We start from the raw sequence: 24,180 nt of genomic DNA on the forward strand, positions 1-24,180 counted from the left end.
ACCAATATCAGGCTTCTTCCCAGAAAAAGCCTCCTCCAGAGTCATGTTCCCCAAGGCACGATGCAGACTCCTGTTCTGCAAATAAACAGCTGTGTTGCAGGCCTCTGCCCACAAGAACAATGGCAACCCCTGATCATGTAACATGGCTTTGGCAACCCCTACGATGGATTTGTTCTTCGTCTCTGCAACCCCGTTCTGCTGGCGGTTGTAAGGAACAGTGAACTCCCTCCTAATGCTTGCCTCCGCACAATAGTCAACAAACTCTCCAAGGGTGTACTCTCCCCCATTGTCCGACCTCAGGGACTTGATCTTCCGACCTGTCTGTGTCTCCACAAGAGCTCTAAACTCCTGAAACCGCTTGAAGACCTCACTCTTGGTCTTCAAGAAATAAATCCAGGTCCTCCTGGAGTGATCATCAATGAATAAAACATAGTACTCATATCCACTCAAGGAAACATGAGACATCCGACCGCTCACATCAGAATGAATCAAATCAAGTATCCCAGTCGCTCTGCTGTCACTGCTGGGAAAAGGGGATTTGGCAAACTTGCCCATCGCACATCCTCTGCAAGTATCAAAGTGATCAGTATTGAAATCTGGCACACCTGTAGTGATCTCCCGCAAGGTCCTCAAGGCTCCATGATACATATGTCCCATCCTGCGGTGTCAAATCTCACACAGCTCAGAACTGCTAGCTCTGCTGTCGGTACTACTGCTCAATGCCAAAAGGGACTGGAATGCAAACTTGTACACCTTTGCATGGCGTACACCTATCACTCTAGCTGAATCAGCTGGAGTGCCCCTGGGATACATCAACACCTGTCCTCCCCTGAACAGTACCTCATATCCTCTGTCCTCCAAAGCTGAGACGGATATGAGGTTCTTCCTCATCCCTGGCACATAAAGAACATCTGACACCTTCAAGGGAGGTTTGGACTCCCTCTGAAATGTCAGTGTCCCCACACCGACTGCTCTAACAACTCTGTCATCACCAAGTACTACCTCTATATCAGTGCCACTCTCTGAAAGCTCTGAGAAGTACTCACGGACTCCTGTCATGTGACGTGAAGCCCCACTGTCCACATACCAGATACCCGAAGATGCTCCGCTAATAGAGGGAAAAGCATGCTCCCTCTGAACCTGTGTGGCAGGTGATCCTGCACTAGAGGACTCATACGCAGTGAACCCAAACTCCCGATCAAAACGAACTGCAAAGTCCTCAACCTCTGCTGAAGCTGCCACGCTCTGGTTCTTCCCCTTCTTCTTCTTCTTCTCCGGACACACAACTGCATAGTGTCCCATCTTTTGACAATTCCAACACTTCACCTTGGAATAGTCCTTCTATGTGTTACCCTGTTTACCTTTACCTTTGCCTTTGCCCCCACCATTGCTTGTGGAAGCCTGCTTCTTCCCTTTGCCTTTCTTGCCTCCTGCCAACAGTGCTACATCCTCATCCTACTCAACTGGCTTGGCTGACCCAAGCTGACCTTTCCTGATCTCTGTTTGAATGCAATCATCCCAAAACCTCTCCCATGTGGGAAGGGTCTCACGTGCACAAACCCCATCAGCAAAGTTCATCCATGAATGGGGGAGGCCATTCACTGCAATCCGCACCAACTCAGTGGGTGGAATGACCTCTCCAACTGCTGCCAACTCATCTCTCACATTAGTAATCTTTGTGAGATATCCAACTGCACTATCATTGCCCATCTTAATGGTCTTCAGCTTCTCCTTCAGGACCATTTTCTGGTTCTCATTGGTACTCTGGTAGAGATTGGACAATGTTGTCCACATCTCATGGGCATTTTTCTTTCCTCTCACATGAGGAATGCAATGGTCTTTGACTCCGTCTAGAATCAGTCTCTTACCCTTGTTGTTCTTTTTATTATAATCAGCCAACTGAGTGGCATTAGTAGGCACAACAACAGGGTTCTGTGTGGTATGCACCATGATGTCCCAGACTTCTGCCTCCTCAAAGATACTCTGCATTCTCTCCTTCCAAACGCTGTAATTGAAATGCCCATCCAACCTATCCTCCACCCTTAATCCCAATGACATCCTGCTGTCCTAAAACTGAAAAATAACACTGCTGTAGTAAAGATAAAACTGTTGTTTGTGAAAAATCAGCTTGTTGGAATTTTCCAAGTGAAAAATCAGCAGACTGTAATTTTCCTCTTTGCTGTCCCAAACTGCACTTCAGCACTCAAGCTCTGATACCATGTAAAAATTTCTCATTTCCCACCCGGTTTTCAGTTTCACCTTATTTCTCCTAAATAGTTAAATGCCCTTTCCCATATCCATACATTCAACAACTGAAAAATAAATTTTGCTGAAAACACAAATTCTGGAAAAATTACAGAATGCTGGAAAATACAGAAATATAAAAATCAGCGCATACAAACAGCCATTCAACACATTTAAACACAGTGATTTTTGGTCAAGGTGACCCTGGAAAAACCCCCTACAACTCTTGGGGAAAACCAGTTCGAAAGCTCCTTCTTATTTCTGGAAAATGCTTTTTACAGTGAGAGAAAATATTCAGCAAAAATCAGCAAGCAAACTTCTACAACTTATCTCGTTTTCCGTGCCTCACAGCCAACTGGAAAAACTTACAAACAGCAAAATAGAACAGTAATAAATGCTGTACGGCCTCCTTGATTTATGTGCCAATTTTCAGCCTTAAATTCTGCTGTACGGCCTGCCTAGAAAATCGTGCAAGCTGCCAGAAATTCTGCTGTACGATTTCCTCGATTTCTGTGCCGAAAACTGTTGTACGACCTCCTTGAAAATTTGTTGTACGGCCTCCTTGAAAATCGTGCCAGCAAACTCAGATTTCTGCTCCTCGATTTCTATGCAAACTGCTGTACAGCCTCCTTGAAAATCGTGCCCAAAAATTTGCCTTTCACTGTATGCTAACTCAGCTGTACGGACTTGCTGGAATGCTACCTTGGAATGTGTGCCAAGCCGCTGCCTCCTTCTCCCTGTCCAGAAATCTCCCTTGCTTTCTTGCTCTCCTTCTCCCAATCTGCTCATGAAAGAATGAATGACCTCTTCCTCCTTTTCCTCCTTTAATCTAACCCTAAGTGACTTTTGGGTGATCCCTAAATCCAATGGCTGAAATAGATTGAGATCTAGGGCTGAGATTAAATGCTCATTTAAATCTCACTTTCTATTTTTTAATTCACCCCACTTTAATAAAGACCCACTTAGTCATTTATTTCCAAAGTCACTTTTCCTTTCTAATTTTACATTGACTTTATTAAAGTCACTTTAAAATTAGACTTTAGTAACTTTATCACTTAAAGTCACTTTTAAATTAGATTTGACTTTATAAAAATTATAAAGTCACTTTAAGAGAAAAATTAAATTCTTTTGGACACTTTTCCCTAGGCCAAAGATCAAAGCCTTAGGGAACCACCTGTCCTCCGGTACCAAATTTCAACACCCATTTGATTCAGAGGGCATTCTCTAAACAAAAGATTGCTTACTTCTTTGTTTTTTCTTGGATTAGAGAGAAAACAGAGAAAATATACTTGCACCACTGATGTATTTCAGATCTCTGTAATCCTTATGACAGTCATAAAAAAAACTTATGATTAAAACAAATAATGCCCAAAAATGTGTAAGTGACCCCTCAGTGTATTAGATAAATTATCAATGTGTTTAATGCCACTTAGGTATGTATTCAACCATTGTGAGAAAGATGAGATGATTAAGGTTCAGAGATCAAACCCTTGAGCCCTTTAGGCTTGGAGACACTTGTGCAACTTGTCAACGAAATTCTTCCAAAGATGACCCACCTGTAAACACAATTTTCACCCCAATATTTCTGCAAAATTCAACAATCTTTAGCCCAAAAATAAGTCAATTACCAAACAGTGAGAAAAATAGGGCAACAATGCCTAATTAGGCCCACGACTAGGGCTGGAGAGGCCTTAAGGCCTGCCATCTAGGGTAACAGGGGCCTGCCGCCTTGGATAATGGGCAGAAAAGGGCTGCATTGAGATGCTGAAGGCCTTAGAGGCCACGACAGTGATGGTCGAGGGCAGTGGAGGGAGGTCTGAGGGCAACACAACCCAAATTAGGGACTGGGTTAGGTTGGAGAGAGAGGGGAAGGGCTGCCGCAAGGGTTACAGAGGAAAATGGGAGGCAGCGAAGGGTAGAGATAAGGAGGAAAGGGGCTTCAATGGAGGAGAATGAGTGAGCGGCAAGTTTGGAGAAATAAGGGTAGCAAAGGGTTGGAGGGTAGAGAAAGGCCTTAAGGGCTTAAGGAGGCCCACAACAAGGCTAGGAGAGCAAGCCGAGGAGGGGAAGAGGGCAGTGGAGGGGGCAGTAGCCTTGAATAGGTTTGCGACTCAGCAAAAGGTGGCAAACCAGGGTTGCGGCGAACCTTGAAACCAAACGACAAGGGTAGATGGACCCACAACTAGGACTAGGGGCCCAAAACTTTCACAAAACTTTCACGAAAATTTCCTCCAACTTCAGATCTTCAATTTGATCAATTTTCACTGAATAATCCTTTATTATTAGCCTTGCAAACAAATTTGAGATTAGATCTTGCCCTCTAGGGTCTAGATCTGTCTCAAACCCCAACACTTTTTCTTGAATAGGCTTAGATCTTCACCTGCACAAGTAAAAAATAAAATACCCAAAACCCCAATATATACAAAATTTAAAATTAAATCCCAAAACCCCAAAAGCCCAACTACAAACAAGGGTTAGAAAATAAAATTATTTACAATTTTTTTTATATCACAATATTCACAATGATTTATGGCTCTTATAAGTAGATCTATTCGTTAAATGCACAATAGATAAAAATAGATGAGTGAAATATTTTAAATGGGTGTGCAATGGCCAAGATCTCTGCAAAAACCAATCATTAGATAAGACCTAAAATTTAACAAAGTGGGCTCTTAAGCTTTCTTGTCTTGGGAGTTGGCTGGTCCAACCGAAGACTTCCCCTCACGCCCAAGATCTGAATCTCTGAAATCTCTACACACTTAAGATCAAGTTATTAGATCAATAGGGGCTAGATAAACACCATAACCCTCAAGATCTAGAGATACCTACTAGATCAATCAAGTTATAATGCCTGTCTAAACCCAGTAACTAATGCAAGATACCTATGCAAATAGTTAATCCACTCAATGGCTAAAGAAAAAATAACTTATAAAATATTATTCAATAGAGCATTAAGAACATGATCCAAAATTTACCACAAGAAGCAGAAGAGGAACACCACCATGAATAAACCCCAAAGTCTTCTTTATTATTTCCAAAAAAATATTACAGCAAAGCTTGACTCAGAGCTTCTTTTCCAAATTTTTCTTGTAACTTGAGAAGCAAATGACTTCTAATTTATAGATAAATCCTCCAAGTGGAAAATAACGGCTAGTTGGCTTGATCCCTGTCAAAATAATCTCGATTGCTGATAGATATTTGATCATCTTTTAATCTCCACCGTCGAAATTTTTTATTTTGAGGAATTTTCGAATTTCTCATAAAAATTGTTTTTTATTAGCTCAAAAATAATTATTTTGAGATAATTGTAATGTTCATCTCAAATTATAGGCAGCATAGGAATATTAGCATGTATACGAAACATGCATATGATAGCTACATATGCATGCATCGCATGCACTACGCTAGTATACATATTAACTTATTATGAAAATTGTCAAGAAAAGATAAACGAATTAATTATTGAAAGTTCTAAGTGAATACCTAACGCACATAAATATTAAATATATTGAGTGAGGTACTTAATGTATGTACCACTATTATAATATATATAACTATACAAGATAAAAAGGAAAGACAATGTATTGCACAAAATAAAAGGGAATATAATATATATATATATGGTGCAAAAATAAATTAATTATAATACATGTTATACAAATAGCAAGGGGAATACAATACATAATATATAAAGGAATTATATATATATTTAATTTTATATAAACTAAAAGGAGAATATAAAATCTACAAACTATACAAACTTAAAAGAATCCATAATATATATAAAGTCAAAAGGGAACATAATATAAAGTCAAAAGGAATCATAAAGTAAGCAACGAATACAATAAAGGTATAAATGTTTTACATTAAAAGGAAATTGCTGTCAACTGTTAACGCAGGTGGCAGATGCCTGCTTAGACTTCAGCTAAAGTTTATCACCTTATCCCCTCGCTGGAGGAACCTCGAACAGGGAGTCACTATTTGGAGGCAGAGCAAGATTCTATATAAGATGGGGGAAAGGCATTTCAGGAAGGGTGAGCTCATTTTTGAGAGAGAGAGAATTCTGTGAAACCAGAGGACATTTTGGGAAGAGACGATAATTTCTAACAAAATTACAGAGATTGAGCTTGATTGTTCTTGGAATTTTGGGCACGGGGCCAAAAGATTGTCTTCTGGATCTAGGGACCGTACAGGTAGACCTCAGATAGGCTGGGAGGTAAGGGTGGTTTGGTAACTACAACAGCGGGAACAACCACAGTCTAAAACACCTTCAACTGATTCCAGGTATTCTTCTGCAAATTTAAATTACAAATTTTGATTCTTGTCTAATTGAATTTTGTAGTCAGGGTTCTACACTAATTTCTTGAAAAATTTGACTTTGACTTAACCACCAAGACCCAAGGATCTAATTTTTCTTGAAATTTCCAATATTCACTTGGTGAAGGACGTCCAAAAATTAATTTCTTTAAGACCCACGAATTTTTCCACTTGGAGAATTTAATCTATCTAAGTTTTTAATTTTGACTCTAATTAATTAAATTTCTGACTTAGGATTTTAATTTATTTTTGTCAGAAAATTTAATTAATTGACATATGAGGGGATTAATAATTTTTTCCACCCTCTAATATTTTAGCCATGGTGTCTAAGTATTAGGGACCATGCACCAAAATATTTTTTACGTAAGATAATTACATTTCAACCCCTAAGAGGGGAATACCCTTTCGTTATAGACCCTCAATTTATTACCCAATTTTGCGACTCAATATGTTCTAGTAGACCAAGTGATTTGTAATAAAATAATTTAGCCAATTAGCTTAAATTATTCTCAAATAACTTTTACAAAAGACTCGACTAAAACACTAGGACTCACCTAAGACCTTGATGATAAATTCCACCCTAGCTTTGGGGTGAGGCTGGAGAGAAAAACTTTGCCGATCATCCATGTTTAGAAACATAAATGAATTAGTGAGACGAAAAACCTCCTAGGATGAAATTCATCGTCAAGATAATAGGCTTACCTAGGTTGTTACATACATACATGGTTTTACTAGCATCATTTACATTAACATTTTGTTGAATGGGTTTACAATTTTGACAAACTGATCACTGATGATGATGAATCCAGCATGATCTGAATGCCCAAACATGTTGGAATCCCTCTGCGAAAATGTGCACTGCTATAGGGTAGTTGACACTAAGTGGTCAACATGGCCTAAACTAAGGCACTTTGAATGACTTTACACTCATCCGTTGTGAAATGCACAATCACTTCCATGTCAAGAATCTTACTAACAAAGAGAAGGTTTTGAGCCCAACCTAGGATATGCATCACATTAGGTATCCTCTTGATTCTTCCATCTCTAAACCAAAATTTGACACATCTACGACCAACAACATGGTAGCACCTTTTATCTCCCAAGATGATTTTTTCTCCATTATACTCTTCATAATTTATTAGCCAATCTCTATGCAAAGTTAATGGAAGTAAATGTCATGTGCATTTCACCTTCACTTTCATGTCCATTGGATGCTGATGCAGCAGATTAATTCTTCTCATTGGAACCCTCCGATTTACAATGACACTTCATGACCCTTTTTAACCTCATTTCCAACAAGCTAGCACTTGAACCGAATGGAAAGTGATATCCACCCATGGTATTGAATGATGCAACTCAAGGAGGCACCGAAAATGCTATAAATAACGGGCTTCACCTTTCAAAAGGACATTTAGGGTTCCTGATGTGTTTTTCTTCCCATTTAATATAGAGTTGGATTTTCATTGTATTATCTTGTGCTTAGTTTCATGGTAGATTTTTGTGTTTTCTCTCCTCCTCTCTCGGCATTCAACTCTTCTCGATCTTAGCCCCCAAGATTTGGATTAGTGGTATCAAAGTGGGTTACGACTCCATGGCAACGAGTCAATTGGGGTTTGAAGCAAGATCACAAACAAGAAATTTACGTAGTGGAATGTGCAAAACTCTGGAAGTAGGGGTTGCAACTTGACCAATAGAAGGTGTTGGGTGAGTTACAAAAGGATTTGATTTTGTTGTCTTGGGAATATCAAAATACAGATATTCAACATGCAGGGCATGAACGATTGTATGTCTATCCCAGCTACCCCCACTCATGTCAAGAAATTGTTGAATAACATGTTCAACGCTATTTCCTCCAACAAAATTGGATGTTGCTTGACCATATGCATCTGCATCTATTTGCATTGTTCTAGTGCCAATGGTAGGTGTAGTAGTTGTAGGAACCTGAGATGGGAGCTTTGGAGGAGCTTAATGTTTGAATCCACACTTTTGTGTCCGAATTCATTGGATGGCCGTCCCTCCCATTCCAAGTAGAAGACAAATCCAAATGGGAGACCTCTCTTTCATTCAACTTGTATGAAAGGCCACGAGAATCATTCACGCTCACAAAACAACACTTAAATTTCACCCTTTTTCATTATCCACACATTTGCTCTGATACCACTGATCCAGACCTCAGGGGCTGAGATCGAGAAGGATTGAATGTTGAGAGAGGAGGAGAGAAAACATAAAATCTACCATGAAACTAAGCACAAGATAATACAATGAAAATCCAACTCTTTATTAAATGAGAAAAGAAATACATCATGGAACTCTGAATGTCCTTTTGAAAGGTGAGGCCCGTTATTTTTAGTATTTTTTGGTGCCTCCTTGAGCTACATCATTCAATACCATGGGTGGATACCACTTTCCATTTGGATCAGCACTGCACATTTCTTCTTCTTCTTCCGAGAGACTCTCCTCTTAAAGTCACAGATTTAGAATTTATTTTACTATATGTCTTTTTACTTTGATCCTTTGAACAACCTCTGGTGGTCAAGGCTTCAATTCATAATACACTTCTGAAGTTTTCATTCTTGTTTCCTCATGCAACACTTGTCCCACAACCTCCTCCATCTCCTGTTTATTACACGCTTTGCCACTGATTGTGATGACCATTTTATCCTATGAATCTGACAAACTACACAAGGTGATGCATTGATCTTCTGACAACGAATCATTATTTGCTGCCAACTGGCACACCAATGTATTGAAGGTATTCAAGTGACTAGTTACACTGTCTCCTTCATCTTTGGAGGATGTAGATTCTCCCATAGAATAACTTATTTATTAGTGATTTTGTCTTGTACAAAGTCTGTAGCTTTTCCCAGATATCTTTTTTAGTCTCGGAGGCTGAAACATTCAGATAGAGTCAGCAAGTCTCAACTGGATAGAGGCCCTAGTCTTGATGTCCAATTTTTTCCAGTCTTCATCAGCCATCCCATGAGTTTTTACACTTCCCACGATACTCCAGTTGTCTTTTTCTGTCAACACATCCACCATCTTTAACTCTCATAAGTTGAAGTTTTGGTCATTGAAATTTTCAACCTTTATTCTCAAGGATCAAGCTCTCTTGCACCAATCCAATGAAAAATTCAAAATTGGCCTTCTTGGAACTTGTGCTGACAACTTGTATCAACCAAACACTCAACCTAGTTTTGATACCAAATTTTAAGATAACCTGAAGACGTAGAGAGAATAAAGTTTATACACATTATTTGAGTCATGCATGAGAGAGCCAAAACAGTAAAAATCCAGTTGGGACAGAGAGTTGTCCACAGTTTTTTATATCTATCTTTTCGAAGAATCACACACATATTTCTTATATAATCAGTTCAAAAAGGGTATCTGTTTCCACTAGATGGAAACTCCCAGAAAGGTGCTATGTAAGTAACGGTCATGCAAACCAACAAACCTTTCTGACAGAATCTACATTTGAATAATTGCTAGCATGAATTTGTTAAACACACATGGGCAACAACAAATAGGAAAGATAAAACATGACAGTACAATTTTTATTAACAACTGATATACATTTATAGTACATTGTTGTGACCGTTGGGTTTCACATCCCAAGGTCTCTTGCACTCCTTTTGTCCATTCGGCTTCCACACTAACCCATTGAGGATTAGGTGTCCAACAGAATTAATTGCCAAAGTTGCAAATATCTCTGATTTCTCCCAATATTTCCATATTCTCTCTAGGGAAAATTTTAAGAATGAAAATTTATATTGAGGTTTAGAAACCTTGGTGAATCTCATTAATCCCTAATATGCATAATGTAAAATGTTAAGCGATATTTTTGTAAAATATTCAAATTTCTAATGTTTTTATAGCCTCTATAAATTTTTGGTGATTTTTAAGATAAAATAATTTTATACTATAAAATTTGGGCCAATCATTTTTGGAAAAAAAAGAATTTGGTGAATCTTTTTTCAGAAAAAGCATGGAAAATTACCCCACCTGCGAATATTAGCCCTTAGAATTTTCCCTGATTCTCTCGAGATTTTCAGGTCGCTGATTTGTCTGATATTTTCAGAATTATTCAGGTTTAAGTTTATTCTTGCTGATACTTTCCCCAATATTTCCGATAAGTTTCTTCCTGGAACCTTGCTGATATATTTCCTGAAACAATATTGGCAACATTGTTAATTGCAGCCATGCGATTGACACGTCCTGATAGTTTTGCTATATCTAGTCATTAATTCTTCCACAATCTATTAAAGAGATTTACGACTAATTTTCAAAAACTTTGTTGCAAAGGACATTCTGGAATCCTTGTAGGGGTTGTATTAGTGAGTATTGTGTATATTCAAACACCTCTGTATGAAATTTATAGAATAATAAGGTGTTTCAAAATTTGTCTTTTTGGCAGGTTTGACTATACAGTTGATGCGAGATGTGAAGAAAGGTTTTATCCTGAAATTAGGAAATATTATCCCAACTTAGAAGATGGAACTTTAACACCAGGTTATTCAGGAATTCGACCAAAGCTTTGTGGACGTGGACAACCGGCAGCAGACTTTGTCATACAGGTTTGTTTGTAATTCCAATTTGCTTATGAGTAGAGCTATGCTAATCTGCAGCTAAGGAATTTAATTATTCTTTTAATGAATTTTGATGGATTGTTTAGTGGTTTGCTCTTGGTCAAGTGGGCATATTTTACTAGTTCTGTTCAGCTCAATAATCCAAGACTTATTGGCTAGTCATAGGGTGATAGTGCAAAGATTTGTTAGTACAGATTTTTACCCCTTCGGAAGGTGGATTGCTTGGTAGACCTGGGATAAGAAATCTCAATGCAACATGTATGAAAATTCACCCTTTGTGTCACATACAAACTTTCCTCTCTGTTTGAGTTGGCCCTTGCCAACCATAGGGGGTGTCTCTAGTCTTGCATGCAGTATTCTTCCTGTAAGTCTGCAAAACAAAAGTTTTTTTTGGCTGCAAATTTAGTGGCCAAAAAAGTTATAAAATAATTTATGTTTGAAATGGTGGAATTATCTCCAGTGTTAGTTTTTAAATGAAGAAATAAAATAGATAGAAAGTGCTTTAAATGGCAGATTTTTAACCAAAGAAAAGGCTCATAACTTCTACAATATTGCACAAGAAATCCATCAGAATATCGACAAACCCAGAGAAACTGAATAGATCAAATCGAGCCTTATTCTGCAAAAGCCAGGAGGTTGGTTGTGCCAAGAAGACTGTTACAGAATCCAGACAATGTTGTTCCTGCACAATAAAAAGAAGCTAGAAGAGAGAAGAAGAAAGGAGTCCCAAGAGAAAGAAAGTATATGCTTCTTCTGAAGAAGATCCCCCTTTCTGCCAATAGCCAAGACATATTTAATGATCCCTTCATCCTATGCACATTGGGAGAGAGAGGTCGAACTCCTCATGCAAGAACAGCCCATGCGCATTGATTAGTAAACTGGCCATCCAATTGGAGCTGCTTCTAGTCCAAGTGAGTGTGAATACTGTATTCTTGGAGAAGAGTAAAGTGTCAAGTGCTCTTAGTTAAACTAGGGAGTACTTGAGTCAACACAAGCTGAAGTGTCTTGAAGTATTAACAGACATTAGCTCAATAAAGAGTCAATCTCAGTTAAGTAGTCAAAAATTAGGGAGGAAGCCATGTGCTTTGGGTGATGTGATGTTTAGGTGGAGTGAAGTTGGTATAAAGGTAAGAGAGACTCTTGCACATGGGTAAGTAGAGGTGCGCATTAGTCAACTATGCGCATTAGTCAACTAAAGAGATAGGTGAGTGAAGTGGAAATATATTAAAGTGGAAAAGGACCAAAGTGTGGTGGAGAAAAGAGAATGCATGCATTTAGTTAACTCGGGAGAAAATCTCATAGACTCCTCCATGCATGCATGTGACTTAGTTAGGTCAAGCAAGTGCAAAGTCACTCCTAGAGCCATGCATGCATCCTAGTAGAGTGCAGTTGACTCACACCAACTGCATGCATGCATCCTAGTAGAGGGAACCTTGAGAATTGTCTTATACTTGATCCTAAATGCTCCTTACAATTCTATTCAAATGTCCTGTGGAACCATTTTTCTTTCTGTTCTTTATGCTCCATCAAAAACTACTTTGATTTTCAAATTACTTATCATTTTTAAATGTGTATGCACATATATATGCTTGTCAGAGTTATTGATTGCAACCGAACTCTGTGGTGGCCCTAAATACAAGAAGAGCTGGAAAAATTATGGCTTACATTGTTCCAAAACATTCTCTAAATTGAGATGGGATCAAGTAGAAAATTATCAATAATTTGTTACACTCAATGGAAAATCAGCATTGTTGGTCTAAAAGTCTTAGCCAATATTCCAAATCTAATTGGTAGCTGCAAACAGTACATGGATGCCTTGGAATTAAGTTTGCGCTAGCAGTCTGGACTCAAGGAGCCTTTTTTCCCCTTTCAGACAGTTTCTTGGTATCAATTTTCTTTCTCATTCTGCTATAGGCATATAATCCTTGACTGGAAACCATTTGTAGTCACATAACTCTCAATAGGCTGTGAGGTCATATCTAGTGAAGACAATTACCTCATTTCCTTATTTCATTTGATCAATTGTTCTCTTTGTCATTCCTTACGTTTTTCTTTGATATGGATTAGGGATATATGATCCCTTTTCTCCTGATCATCAAATTCACGGTGCCAGCAGTCATGTCCTCACACAATCGGAACAATACCAATATGTTAAATTTACAGCATATTCTGTGTATGCTAGGCAATATTTAATTTCCTTGTGATTGAAGGTTACAGTTTGGAATTGGTTTCATGGATCATAGATGCAGTTATTTCTTGCAAGCTGTCTGAAAATTTGTGATCATTTTCTGGTCTTAGGAATGTGTAATAGAATGCTAGTGTTTTGAAAAACGTTTATTCAATAGCTAACATTTTTTTGAACAGTGTTGAGGTCCATTAATATTGTTTGTGGGCATGTCCTTCTGATAACTTTCAGGGTAAGGAGACACATGGCATTCCCAGCTTAGTTAATTTACTCGGCATTGAATCTCCAGGCTTGACATCAAGCATGGCAATTGCAGAAATGGTATCCATAATAGCCTTACAATCCCCAAGGTGATGATTTCGAAGCAGTAGCACACGATCATCCATTTTTTTTCACATTGAAGATGCTGCCATACAAGTAATACTGTATTGTTGAGGAGAACATAAGCATGGTGTCACTTGAGAGGAATCTTCCACTTCAAGCATTTGGAAATTCTTCGAAACTGCCACCTCACATATTCTAGAGTTGATATGTGGCATTTAAAAGAATACAGTAATAAAAAAATATTTCAATATCACTTTTATATATAAAGAAATTGAAAATAAAAAGATTCTTATACTTGAGTTCTGCTCAATATGAAAGAGCTGTGTAATTCCTTTTGTCTTCAACATGGAGTTGACACACACACACACACACATATATAAAGAACTAGTGTAAATCTAGCTTTAACTCTGGATTTATCATGCACAAAGAGAAATCAAGTCCCTTGAGGTGAAAACCCTCTTTTTTTTAAATTGAAAAATCTTGAGGAAATGTTTGCACTTCAAGGGATTTAATTCCTCTCAGTGCATGATAGATACAGAGCTAAGATGGATTTGTGCTGGTAAATATCACAATTTATCTCTTTCATTCTCTGCGATTTTATATTATTATTTATGCTTATATGGTATAAGATCCTGGTTCTAGGGCACATTGGAGTTGGGTTTTGTTTAAAGTAGAGACTTGCAAAAAATTGGTTGGGTAAGAACTTATTATTGTTATGAGATCTGAATGTGAAATTGTTGAAAACATTCCATTGAAGGTGTGAACATTATAGAATTGGAGACACTTTCTGCACATGTTTAATATTAGATATATTTTTGATAAAATATTAATAAAAATCTAAATGGAATTTCAAAGATTTGATAGATGCAGAAAGCACGATAGGCATACAACACAAAGATAAGGGGTGCTGGCAAGCAGATAGAGTTGTGAGGCATGAGACAAACATGGAGTGATACTTAGGAAAATCTTATATCATTTAAAGCAAAATGACCAACACGTGCATTAACAGACATTGTGGGCATAGTCAGACATCGACATAGAACATAAACATCGTGGTTACAGGACTCAGGAGGCATCATATCATTCATTATTTGAATTTTGTACAACATGGCTGTTGAAGAGTGAATGTACAAAATACTTAAAATATGTGGAACTCAAAGCTTCAAAATTTTACAAAGATGAGCACAATATCAGTGTTACATGGAGGTGCTCTCCCTTGGTTGAGGGTGCATCCTCGACTCTTCCTATGCTTCTAGGATGAGGAAACCCAGTAAAGAATTTTTCCTCTCATCTCTCTTTTGGGGTAATGCATAGGTATATAGGGGAACGTTTCTCCTTTTTTTGGGGACTCCTACTCATCCCCATTTCAAAAAAGGGAACTCATGGGTGTGCGGCCCCCTTAGCTCGCACCCCCTCATCCTTGTCAAATGATTTTTTCCCAATGACCTTAGAAAAAGTGAAATTAAGAAAATACACACAAAAGATAAGAAAACCTTAACAGTGTGAATATTTATTTCATGCTTTCATTGTTCATGTTTGTGACTTGCCGTTATTTGTCATATATTTACATTTTTATTTTCTTAGGATGTTGAACAAAGTCCCTTATGTCAGAAATGTTGGATACCTAGGTCCTAGATGTTTTCCATGATGTATCCTAAAATTTGGGTGATGTGTCCTAAAATTTTGGGGTGTCTCCACATGTCCCCCAAACATATTTTGCTTGTTCATGCATCTGCATGTCTTGGAAACTTGGTGGAACATTGTAATATATATATATATATATATATATATATATATATATATATATATATATATATATATATAACTAGAAAGAGTAGTAGATATATATTAATCCGCGCCCGTACGCGGCCAAAAACTGGGAAATTTACATCAAAGTGTAGAGCCTGCTAAGGGCTTCTGAAATTACATGCTTTTCATCCCATCCCAGAGTATCCTTTCCCAAAAATCCATAAAATTTTCCCCTTGCTATTAGCCTATGGCTATACATTATGCAGTATTGGTTTAACAAATATTTACAGGTAAAGTTTGTCATCAAAAAACATGCATGAAAAAGACAGAAAGGACATGTTACTCCTCCATCGGCGTTGGGCTAATGAGATCGATTCTAGTGGCTTCTCTTTCTGTGCTCGGGCTATTCTCGACCATTTTGAGGTTCAGGTGCTCAATTTGTTGTCTCAGAGCGTCCACTTCATCCTCCAATTGCCGAATGTTGTAATATTGCTAATGGAAATATACAATGTTAAACAATGCAAACATAGCAGAAACACATACAAAATTTACAACACATTTAACAACTAGAAATCTCCATGAGCTGCGTTGATTTGAGCCATTTTATTAATAAATAAGAGGGTACAATATGGTACTGGAAAGAGTGCACCTGGGCTTGCTCAAGGCAGGCTAGCTAAGCCAAAATGAACAATAAGAATTCCCTCTCTAATTTGCTACCACTCTTTCCTGGCTCTACGCTGAACTACCTAGAAAATATGCTGCTGGCTGCAAATAACTGTTGCTAGGGCCTCCTCGGATGCTCAAAAAATTCTGGGAAATTAACCCTAGGCTCTCCACCAATAACCCACCAAAACCCACAAAGGAATTGGCCAAATGTTGACCTCGAAATTTCGGCCCAATTTTCCCCTAGCTCCTCTAGCTGCTGGCTTAGTTGGGCCCCCTGTTTGACCCTTCAAATCTGCCCAGAAAATTCTGCCAAAGTAATCGTGGCCTCTCCTCAATAAACCTAGAGAAATCTAGAAAGGGTTTGTCCTAGTTTTGACGCTCCAAATTGATCCCCAGATGCTTGGCCCTCCTCGACAAGCAAAAGATGTAACCTGAAGCAAATGCCACGTTTGCTTCTCTGCCAAAATGCTGGAAAATCCCCCACAACAATTCCCCAAACTCCACCTAAAGTTTCAACCCCCAACTCCCTTCACTCCACAACCTCCAAGCGTGTCTCTTCCAAGAGCTGCACAATCCCTGTACTGTTGTTGCCAATTCTCTTCACAAACTCGCACTCCCTGCTGCTAGTATGAACTGGTATAGGTAGGACTCCCTCCTTGGGCTGGCACTCGAAGTCCACCGAAGCAAGGGTTGAGATCTCCACTCGGAGACACTCGTGTGCTAAACAACACTGCAGACTTGGCTTCAACTCAAGCATGCTATGTCAAAGACACAATTTCTGAATAGATGAATGAATGACCAAAATGAGTGCCTCTTGCTCTATTTATCAAAGAGCCTCCAAGATGCCCATGTGGGCCTAGCTCGACTTTCCCCACCAACTTCGCTCCAATGAGAGTGTCTTCCACATGTGGGTCGTAATTCTCCATGGGGTGGCCCCCACGCTCCACTAGAGCCGCAATATTTCCCTTCCTTCCTAATGTTTGGGCCCCCACTTAATCCCAAAATTCATGTGGGACCTCTGAACCCACATCTCCTAAGTGCAAACATGAAATAAGACAAAATTGGGCAAGATTGATATTTCCCTTAGCAATATTGCTAAGTGGGAATATCACAAATGCGCTCATTCTTCTCGATATGCGGCTCCTGCCTTTCCAACACCTCCTTCTGTTGCTGGTGGATGCACCTTTGAACAATTACCAGACCTTCCTTGATTCCCAGATGCTCCTTCTTGCAGCTATCACAAGCATGCTTAAGCCTACCACCCACCTGCGCCCAATGCCCCAGCAACTCGCCCAGCCGAGGCCGACAGCGGCCCCAAGAACCAAACATCGAGTGTTCTTCTTCAGAATTTCTCACCACATTCATTTTGACAGCAGGGGAGCGACTAGAACGATTACCCACAGAGATGTTGCGAACCCCCGACCCGAAAATGCTCCAATTTTGCTTCTTACAGAAATGTCGAGTCGCCGCCGAGCTTAGCGACTGTGTTTCCACCCTTTCCGACACCCAACACCTTCCCCCGACTTCCCTCTGTACAATTCACCTCCACCGTGCCTATAACTCTGGCATTGACACTACACTGGCTGCCCAGGATCCCTTGCCACGACTGCTGGGCCTTAGCAATTTACCCCCAAGCAGAGACAGACCAAATCCTGAAACAAATGATCATCCTATTACTCAATTTAAAGGAGATGCTGGTCTGAACTCTGATGCATATTTGATGAGGGGTACTCGTGATGCTGAAATCCCAATGCTCCACCATAATTTCTCCTCTTCGATGCGTCCATCATCTTGTCCCACGCCTTCTTCCCTTCGCGCGAACTGACCATCCCAGACCAGAGGGATTAAATGCTCCTCACCCTCCCAAATTTCGCATGGTTCCTTTGCTGTTTCGCCAACCGCTGCAACTGGTACAAGGAGATGATGTATGAGTTCTCATGCTGAGAAACCTCCCAAATCCAAGTGTAGGACAAACATGATGAAAGCAGACATGATGCAACATAAAGATGCCATGAGGCGGGAGGATGGGCCAGGAGAATTGAAGGGCAATGGGACAGGGGCTGGGGGATAAGGGATAGGGAGCGCTGCAATGTGTTGTCCAGAGTGGCCGAGGAGAAGGGTGATGGAGGAAAAGGAAGGGGAGGAGCAGGGGAGAGAGGGTAAGGGGGAGGATGGGGGGAGGGGATGAGCGGAATGGCGGAGGGAATGAGGGGGGAGCAGGGGGGATAAAAATGCAAGCAAAATAAATCCAAATTATCTCTTTTACCAAATTTCTTGATCCTACGAGGAGTACACTCCATGATCAAAATATTGAGATTCATAACAATGATTAAGGAATGAATATTGTTTCCTCTATACCATTCACATTACTACTTTCCTCATTCATCTGGTAGGCCAAATTGGCTTGCCTATCTGCTTCCTTATTATTCCCTCTTAGGATATGGAAAAATGTAACTCAATCAAAGAGAGGGATCATGCCTTGGGATCGCTTTATGATCTGGTTTAGTATCATGTTTTGTGCTGATGAGTTGTATCTCATATGCTTTATTATCAACATGGAGTCACCTAGAATTTTCATGTCCTTGATGCCCTTTTTTTGAGCCAGAGAAAGCCTGAGGAACAACCCATAAGCCTCAACTTGATTATTTGTCTTCCTTCCCAGGCCCCAAGCATATCTATCTTCTATGATTCCTTCGAGATTAATGAGAATCCCTCCCCCTCCTGCCACCCCAATGGAACATTGTAGTATTACAAAAGACCATATGCTTTATTTTCAATTGCTTATCATTCCAGAATCCTATAAGTTTTAACAATACAAATCTAATGCCTCAGATGCCATATGCATTGCTTTCAAAATTTGGATCTCCTTTGTTTATCATTGTTGTTTCCTCATTGATTTCTTACTAGGTAGCTTCATTTTTAAATTGTTGTATTACTATTCTCGTTATTTATTGGAATACATGGATGCAACGAAATTATGGGTCTAATGAACTTCCTAATGTATTGAGACACACATACATACCTTTTAAGCCATTGTTTTTGAAACATCTCCAAAGTACAAGATGCAATATTACTAAATAAATTAGTGTTTTTATATAGACTGTTGTGGAACTGATGAACCTAAAAATAAAAAATTAAATGTAGGGTTCACATACATAGTCTCATTATATAAAATGTATTTAAGAGAGAACTTTCAACTCATCTCTAATGTGTAGAATGTATTTTGAAGGATGAAAGTTACAAAATAAAAGGGTTATAGATAACTGTGTTTACTAATAACTATTTCCATGAAGTTAATATTTATCATTTCTTTCTGCTACATAATAAAATGGTTTAGAAGGCACTTCCATGAGAACCTCTCTCTAATTTCCCTATAAGTTTTGAAATATTTAGGGTTCCCTACTAATGGTGAATCATGAGCCGTTCTCATAATCTTCTTTCTAAGAGTGGACTCAGGGACTAAATATATTCTATCTTCGTATAAGATAACATCATCCACCACTCCGTAACTGTCATCCTAGATGTGACCATCCATCAACTCATAAGCAAACTTATTCTTGGAATACTCCACTAGCAGGTGTGATTTCCAATTAACTGAAATCTCTGTAAGAGAGCATGATGTTTGTTTATTGGAAAGGGCATATGCCAGAATGTTTTTCTTGCCTTCATATACTCAATGTTGAAATCATAAGCTTATATCTTGCTTACCTATTTTTGTTGCCTCTCATTTAGGTCCTTCTGCTCCAAGAAGTATAACAAATTGTTGTGGTCAATCCTAACCACAAATTTGCCACCTACCAAATATTGTATGAACTTCCCCAAAACATGCATGATGGCGAGCATCTTCTTGTCATAAATGGAGTAGAATGTCTTTGGTTCTTGTTGTCGCTCAGATTGTACATGCACAATGCGACAACGACTTAGGTTGGGGGTTGTCACTCTGATCCCCGACCTCTCTGTTCTAACTGTCTCCCAACAATAGGCTAAGGGAGGTAGTCCCTATGGAAGATGGAAATGCAAGACCTATTGGCAACCGACAAGTCCAGGATACATGATTGAATGACCTAGCCACTTGATTGATTACAACAAGTTAAAGGATTAGATTGAATTATTTATGAGACCAGTGCCTTATGGAGTCCAACACTTGCTTTAGATCAATTAAATACCAGGTGATCAAATGAACAACCACTGCTTAAGGAATGCTTATCTATCCTATATAAAATGCAAGATCTAAAATCTAGGTGAAACACAAGATCTTGGTTTATTTTAATAAGATGCCTAACTAAGTAAATGTCTTAATCCCTAGCTATTTTGAGGCTAGTCTCAAGAGTAGGTGGTAGAGAGAAGTCAAGGTGAAGCAAACAAAGGCTTGGTTAACAATACCTCTCCTTGAAATCTAACATACCTGATGGCTTCAACGTTGCAGAGATTGTGGCTTTGACAACTGCAAGGTCACCATTTTAACCACTAGAGAGGGTCTATCCTTCTCAAGCTACAAGATGAAGAGTGGCCCTATCTTTCTATCAACCAAGCTTAGGCTTGGAGGTAAGTTGATTAATGCAAATCTAGGCCTAGAATGCAATGCAAGATGCTTGAGTGATCTTGAGTTAAGATTGTTTATGACTTTAAGTACTTAGTTATGATTATCTTATGACAAAGAGTACTTAACAATGAATTAAGAGACAATCTTAAACACAAGGTAAAGTGCCAATTTTACTAGTGCCCATAAGACACGAGATAAACAAGATATAATTGCCCAAATATTAATCAAGATAGATGATCTTAAGAATAGATCATCAATATGCCCAAGATAAAGTTATCATCCACAAAAGATATTGATCATGAAACAATATGGACAATGGTGGCAAGAAAAATAGATTAGAGCACTTGTTACCAAGAACAATTAACCAAGGTTCTTAATGACAGAAGAATGAAAAGGACGTCGCCAAGAAATTGCTCAAAATTTAGATGTTCTTTAAGCACAATTAACAATTATCTAATTATCTCAATGCCAATTAGATGTATAGCAATTAGATCTTAATGTAGAACAATAAATGCCAATATCCAACAATTCCTTGTGATACTAACCATTCAACAAGATATTAGATCTTTGAGATTAGTGTGTCAAGTGAGTGAGCTTATTAAGTGTAGAATTATGACTTTGAAGCTTATGAAATATGTTAGTATACTTAAGAAATAACTTTACCAATTGCTAAATTACTCAATGTAAACAATATCGATCATGTAAACAAATTTTTCCACAATGAACTATGCTTACCAATAGAGCATAAACAAATGAAGGCCTTTATGTCACTTATTTTCAAATGTTATGACAACAGTACGTAAATTCCAATTAGAGCACTCAAGATGCAAAATATGTGATGTCTATGAGAGCAAAAGTGCAAATGAGAAAATCCACTTTAGCAACCACAAGACTGTAACACCCTCCTCCCACATCTACCCAAGCAACCAGCCAGCCGGGGTAAACATGCGACGAGAGGCCACTATGATATGATTCGACCTCCTAAGTCACATTAAGGAAGTGGAACCAACAGAAACACACCATACAAACATCCAACATCATCAACAGAACCCTCAGAAGACAAGTCAACCACTCAGACAACATGTCCCTGGGTCTCACTGTTGTTTTAGGTCTTTTGGGCCATAATCGCTCTCATGCTATGGGCAAGGGAGTGTCCAACAACCTAAATTCGCTCTCACAGGCCTACCTGCCAGTGACTGTGGACTAGAATTGTCAGTGTTGTGCCAGCGACTCTAGGATTTGAGCCACTTTTTCAGGCCTAGAGCTCAGGTCACTACCCAGAACTGATCCATCTCTTCAAATCAGTAAAGTAACATGGAAATGACTGTACTAAAGAAAATACTTGTTCAAGACCTTGACTGGACGCCTACTAGCGATGACAGGCATTTCGTTAAACATATCATCGTCATGTAACCTACAGGTGTAAATAACAGAGTTAAGTGTAGGGATCTCATATTTTTCCGAGAATCGCTATGAACCGTTGTCCCCTCATGACATTTGTTGCATTATCATCTACTAGGTCACAGACACATTATCCATTCTCATACAAGTAAAAACATGTTGAAAGCCATACATAACTGCTGTCATAAAATGTGCATATAACCAACATAATATGAATAGAAATACAATAAACATGACAACCATCAAATCCATAAATAGATTAGTACCTTTACACATGGAAATCAAGGGAAAGGATTTCTCATTAATGAATGCAATGAACCAATCGGAGATGGGACTACCATGTTCCACCCGACCATAGAATGGCTGAGCCAAATCTCTCTTCAGCCATTCAACCCCGTGCCATATTCCAAGCATGAATGTGAGATCTCATAAAACACATCAATCAAAACTCATCCAGAGCTTCCAGAGGCCATCCACCTCAACCCATAAAACAGTGATTCCACCTCACGGTCGGACATCACAAAACCATCATCAAATCGGTATCTATCCAAGCCTTCCAAGGCTCTAGAGCGTTTGTCCAACCAAGGCTCCATGACTAGTAACTCAACCCACAACTTTTACTGGGCTCCAGAGCGTTTGTCCAACCAAGGCTCCAAGACTAGTAACTCAACCCACAAAGGGCTCTAGAGTGTTTGTCCAACCAAGGCTGCAGGACTAGTAACTCAACCCAAGATGGTACAGGCCTCCAAAGCATTTGTCCAACCAAGGCTTCAGGTCTAGTAACTCAACCCAAACTAAGGAAACATGAGAATCAACCAAAAAAAAGCAATGAAAGTAAACCCACAATCACCATAGCTATCCAGGAAATGGCAAGGCTAGGCAATCCACTGTCGATCCAGGTAATCCTCCATGCCAATGACAGATCACAACAAAAAAACCACATGCATATGCCATGCATGCCAAAACTAGTGAAGAAATCATACATGCAACTCGGTACCTGCAAGCAAATTTGATGTAGTCGTTGATGCTGATGCCTTCTTGTGCTTTCCTCCTCCTCCTTTTCCTTCTTGCTCCAAAAATCCAAGCATGCCACACCCTCCAAGAGTGCTTCAATAAAACTCTAAGTGTCCAAGAGTATGAGAGAGAGAATAATGAGCGAGAGCTCCAACAATGAATTGAAAAAAGGTTACCAACTAATCCTCAGAAACCTTTTTATGAATGAGGCCTTTATTTTCTTCATTTTCCATTATTTTCCTTCATTTTCCTCCTCACATGCAACCTTTGACCTTTCACCTCCCTTTTCTCCTATTTTCCATTATTTTCGTAAATAAATGTGCCAAAAATGTCGTTTAATGCCTTAGCCATTGCCTTTGCCAATTTCCTATTGGAAATATTGAGAGGGGGGTGAATCAATATTTCTTTTCAATTGTTACTTTTACCAGTTAGATCACTTATATTTAGAACACAAAATGAACAATAAGAATAAATGCTTTTATTAATTTCTTCAATAAATCAAGTACAATATATGTAGGGCTCCAACCTTAGGTGAAGACACCGATCTTCAATCTCCCAGGCTCCAACCTGTATTTGCCAAGCATCGACTTGGACTTCCAAGGCTCCAACCTTGTCAATTTTGAGGCACCAACCTCAAGGGCTCCAACCCTATATCTGGTTTAGGCTCCGACTTGGTTTCTTGAGGACTCCGATCCTCTAGGGCTCCAACCCTATCTTATCCAAGGCACCAACCTTGAGTTTAGGAGCACCAACTCCAAGGACACCAATCCTATATTTGCCAAGCACCAACTTGGACTTTCCAAGGCACCAACCTTGTCAATTTTGAGGCACCAACCCCAAGGGCTCCAACCCTATAGCTTCACTTTGTCAAGGTATGTTTGGTTATACTTCACGACTCCCAATGTTTTCTTCAACAAGCCCTATCAATCTTTAGCTACGCCTTCACTTAGTCTCCACGTCACATCATCAATGACAACCTTGTTCTTCACATGAAGGTGTCACCACTGCTCTTCATGTTACCCAAACAAAACTTCTTCAAGGTCACCTCATAATGGCTTCAATGCATCATGGTCTTCAATGATCTCCACAAATCTTCAATATGTTGCTTCACAAAGTTCTCCAACTCTGCCCTATTCTGTTCTCAAGAGAAGACT

General features: G+C 39.1%; 1 protein-coding gene across 2 annotated transcripts in view; it reads left to right on the forward strand.

Moving 5' to 3' along the window:
- The window catches only part of LOC149167158 (uncharacterized), a 143,544-nt gene extending 129,592 nt beyond the window's left edge, over positions 1–13,952 (forward strand). For both annotated transcript variants that reach the window (XM_089431474.1, XM_089431475.1), the window contains exons 4-5: positions 10,973–11,132; positions 13,561–13,952. In XM_089431474.1, coding sequence (XP_089287600.1) covers positions 10,973–11,132; positions 13,561–13,683 — 283 coding nt within the window. In that variant the 3' untranslated portion in view covers positions 13,684–13,952. The remainder of the gene's footprint in view (positions 1–10,972; positions 11,133–13,560) is intronic.
- Positions 13,953–24,180: the final 10,228 nt, after the last annotated feature.

Source organism: Pinus tabuliformis, chromosome 5_1, assembly GCF_031772625.1.
Source record: "Pinus tabuliformis cultivar Carrire ecotype Pingquan chromosome 5_1, CPIR1, whole genome shotgun sequence".
Taxonomy (NCBI): Eukaryota; Viridiplantae; Streptophyta; class Pinopsida; order Pinales; family Pinaceae; genus Pinus; species Pinus tabuliformis.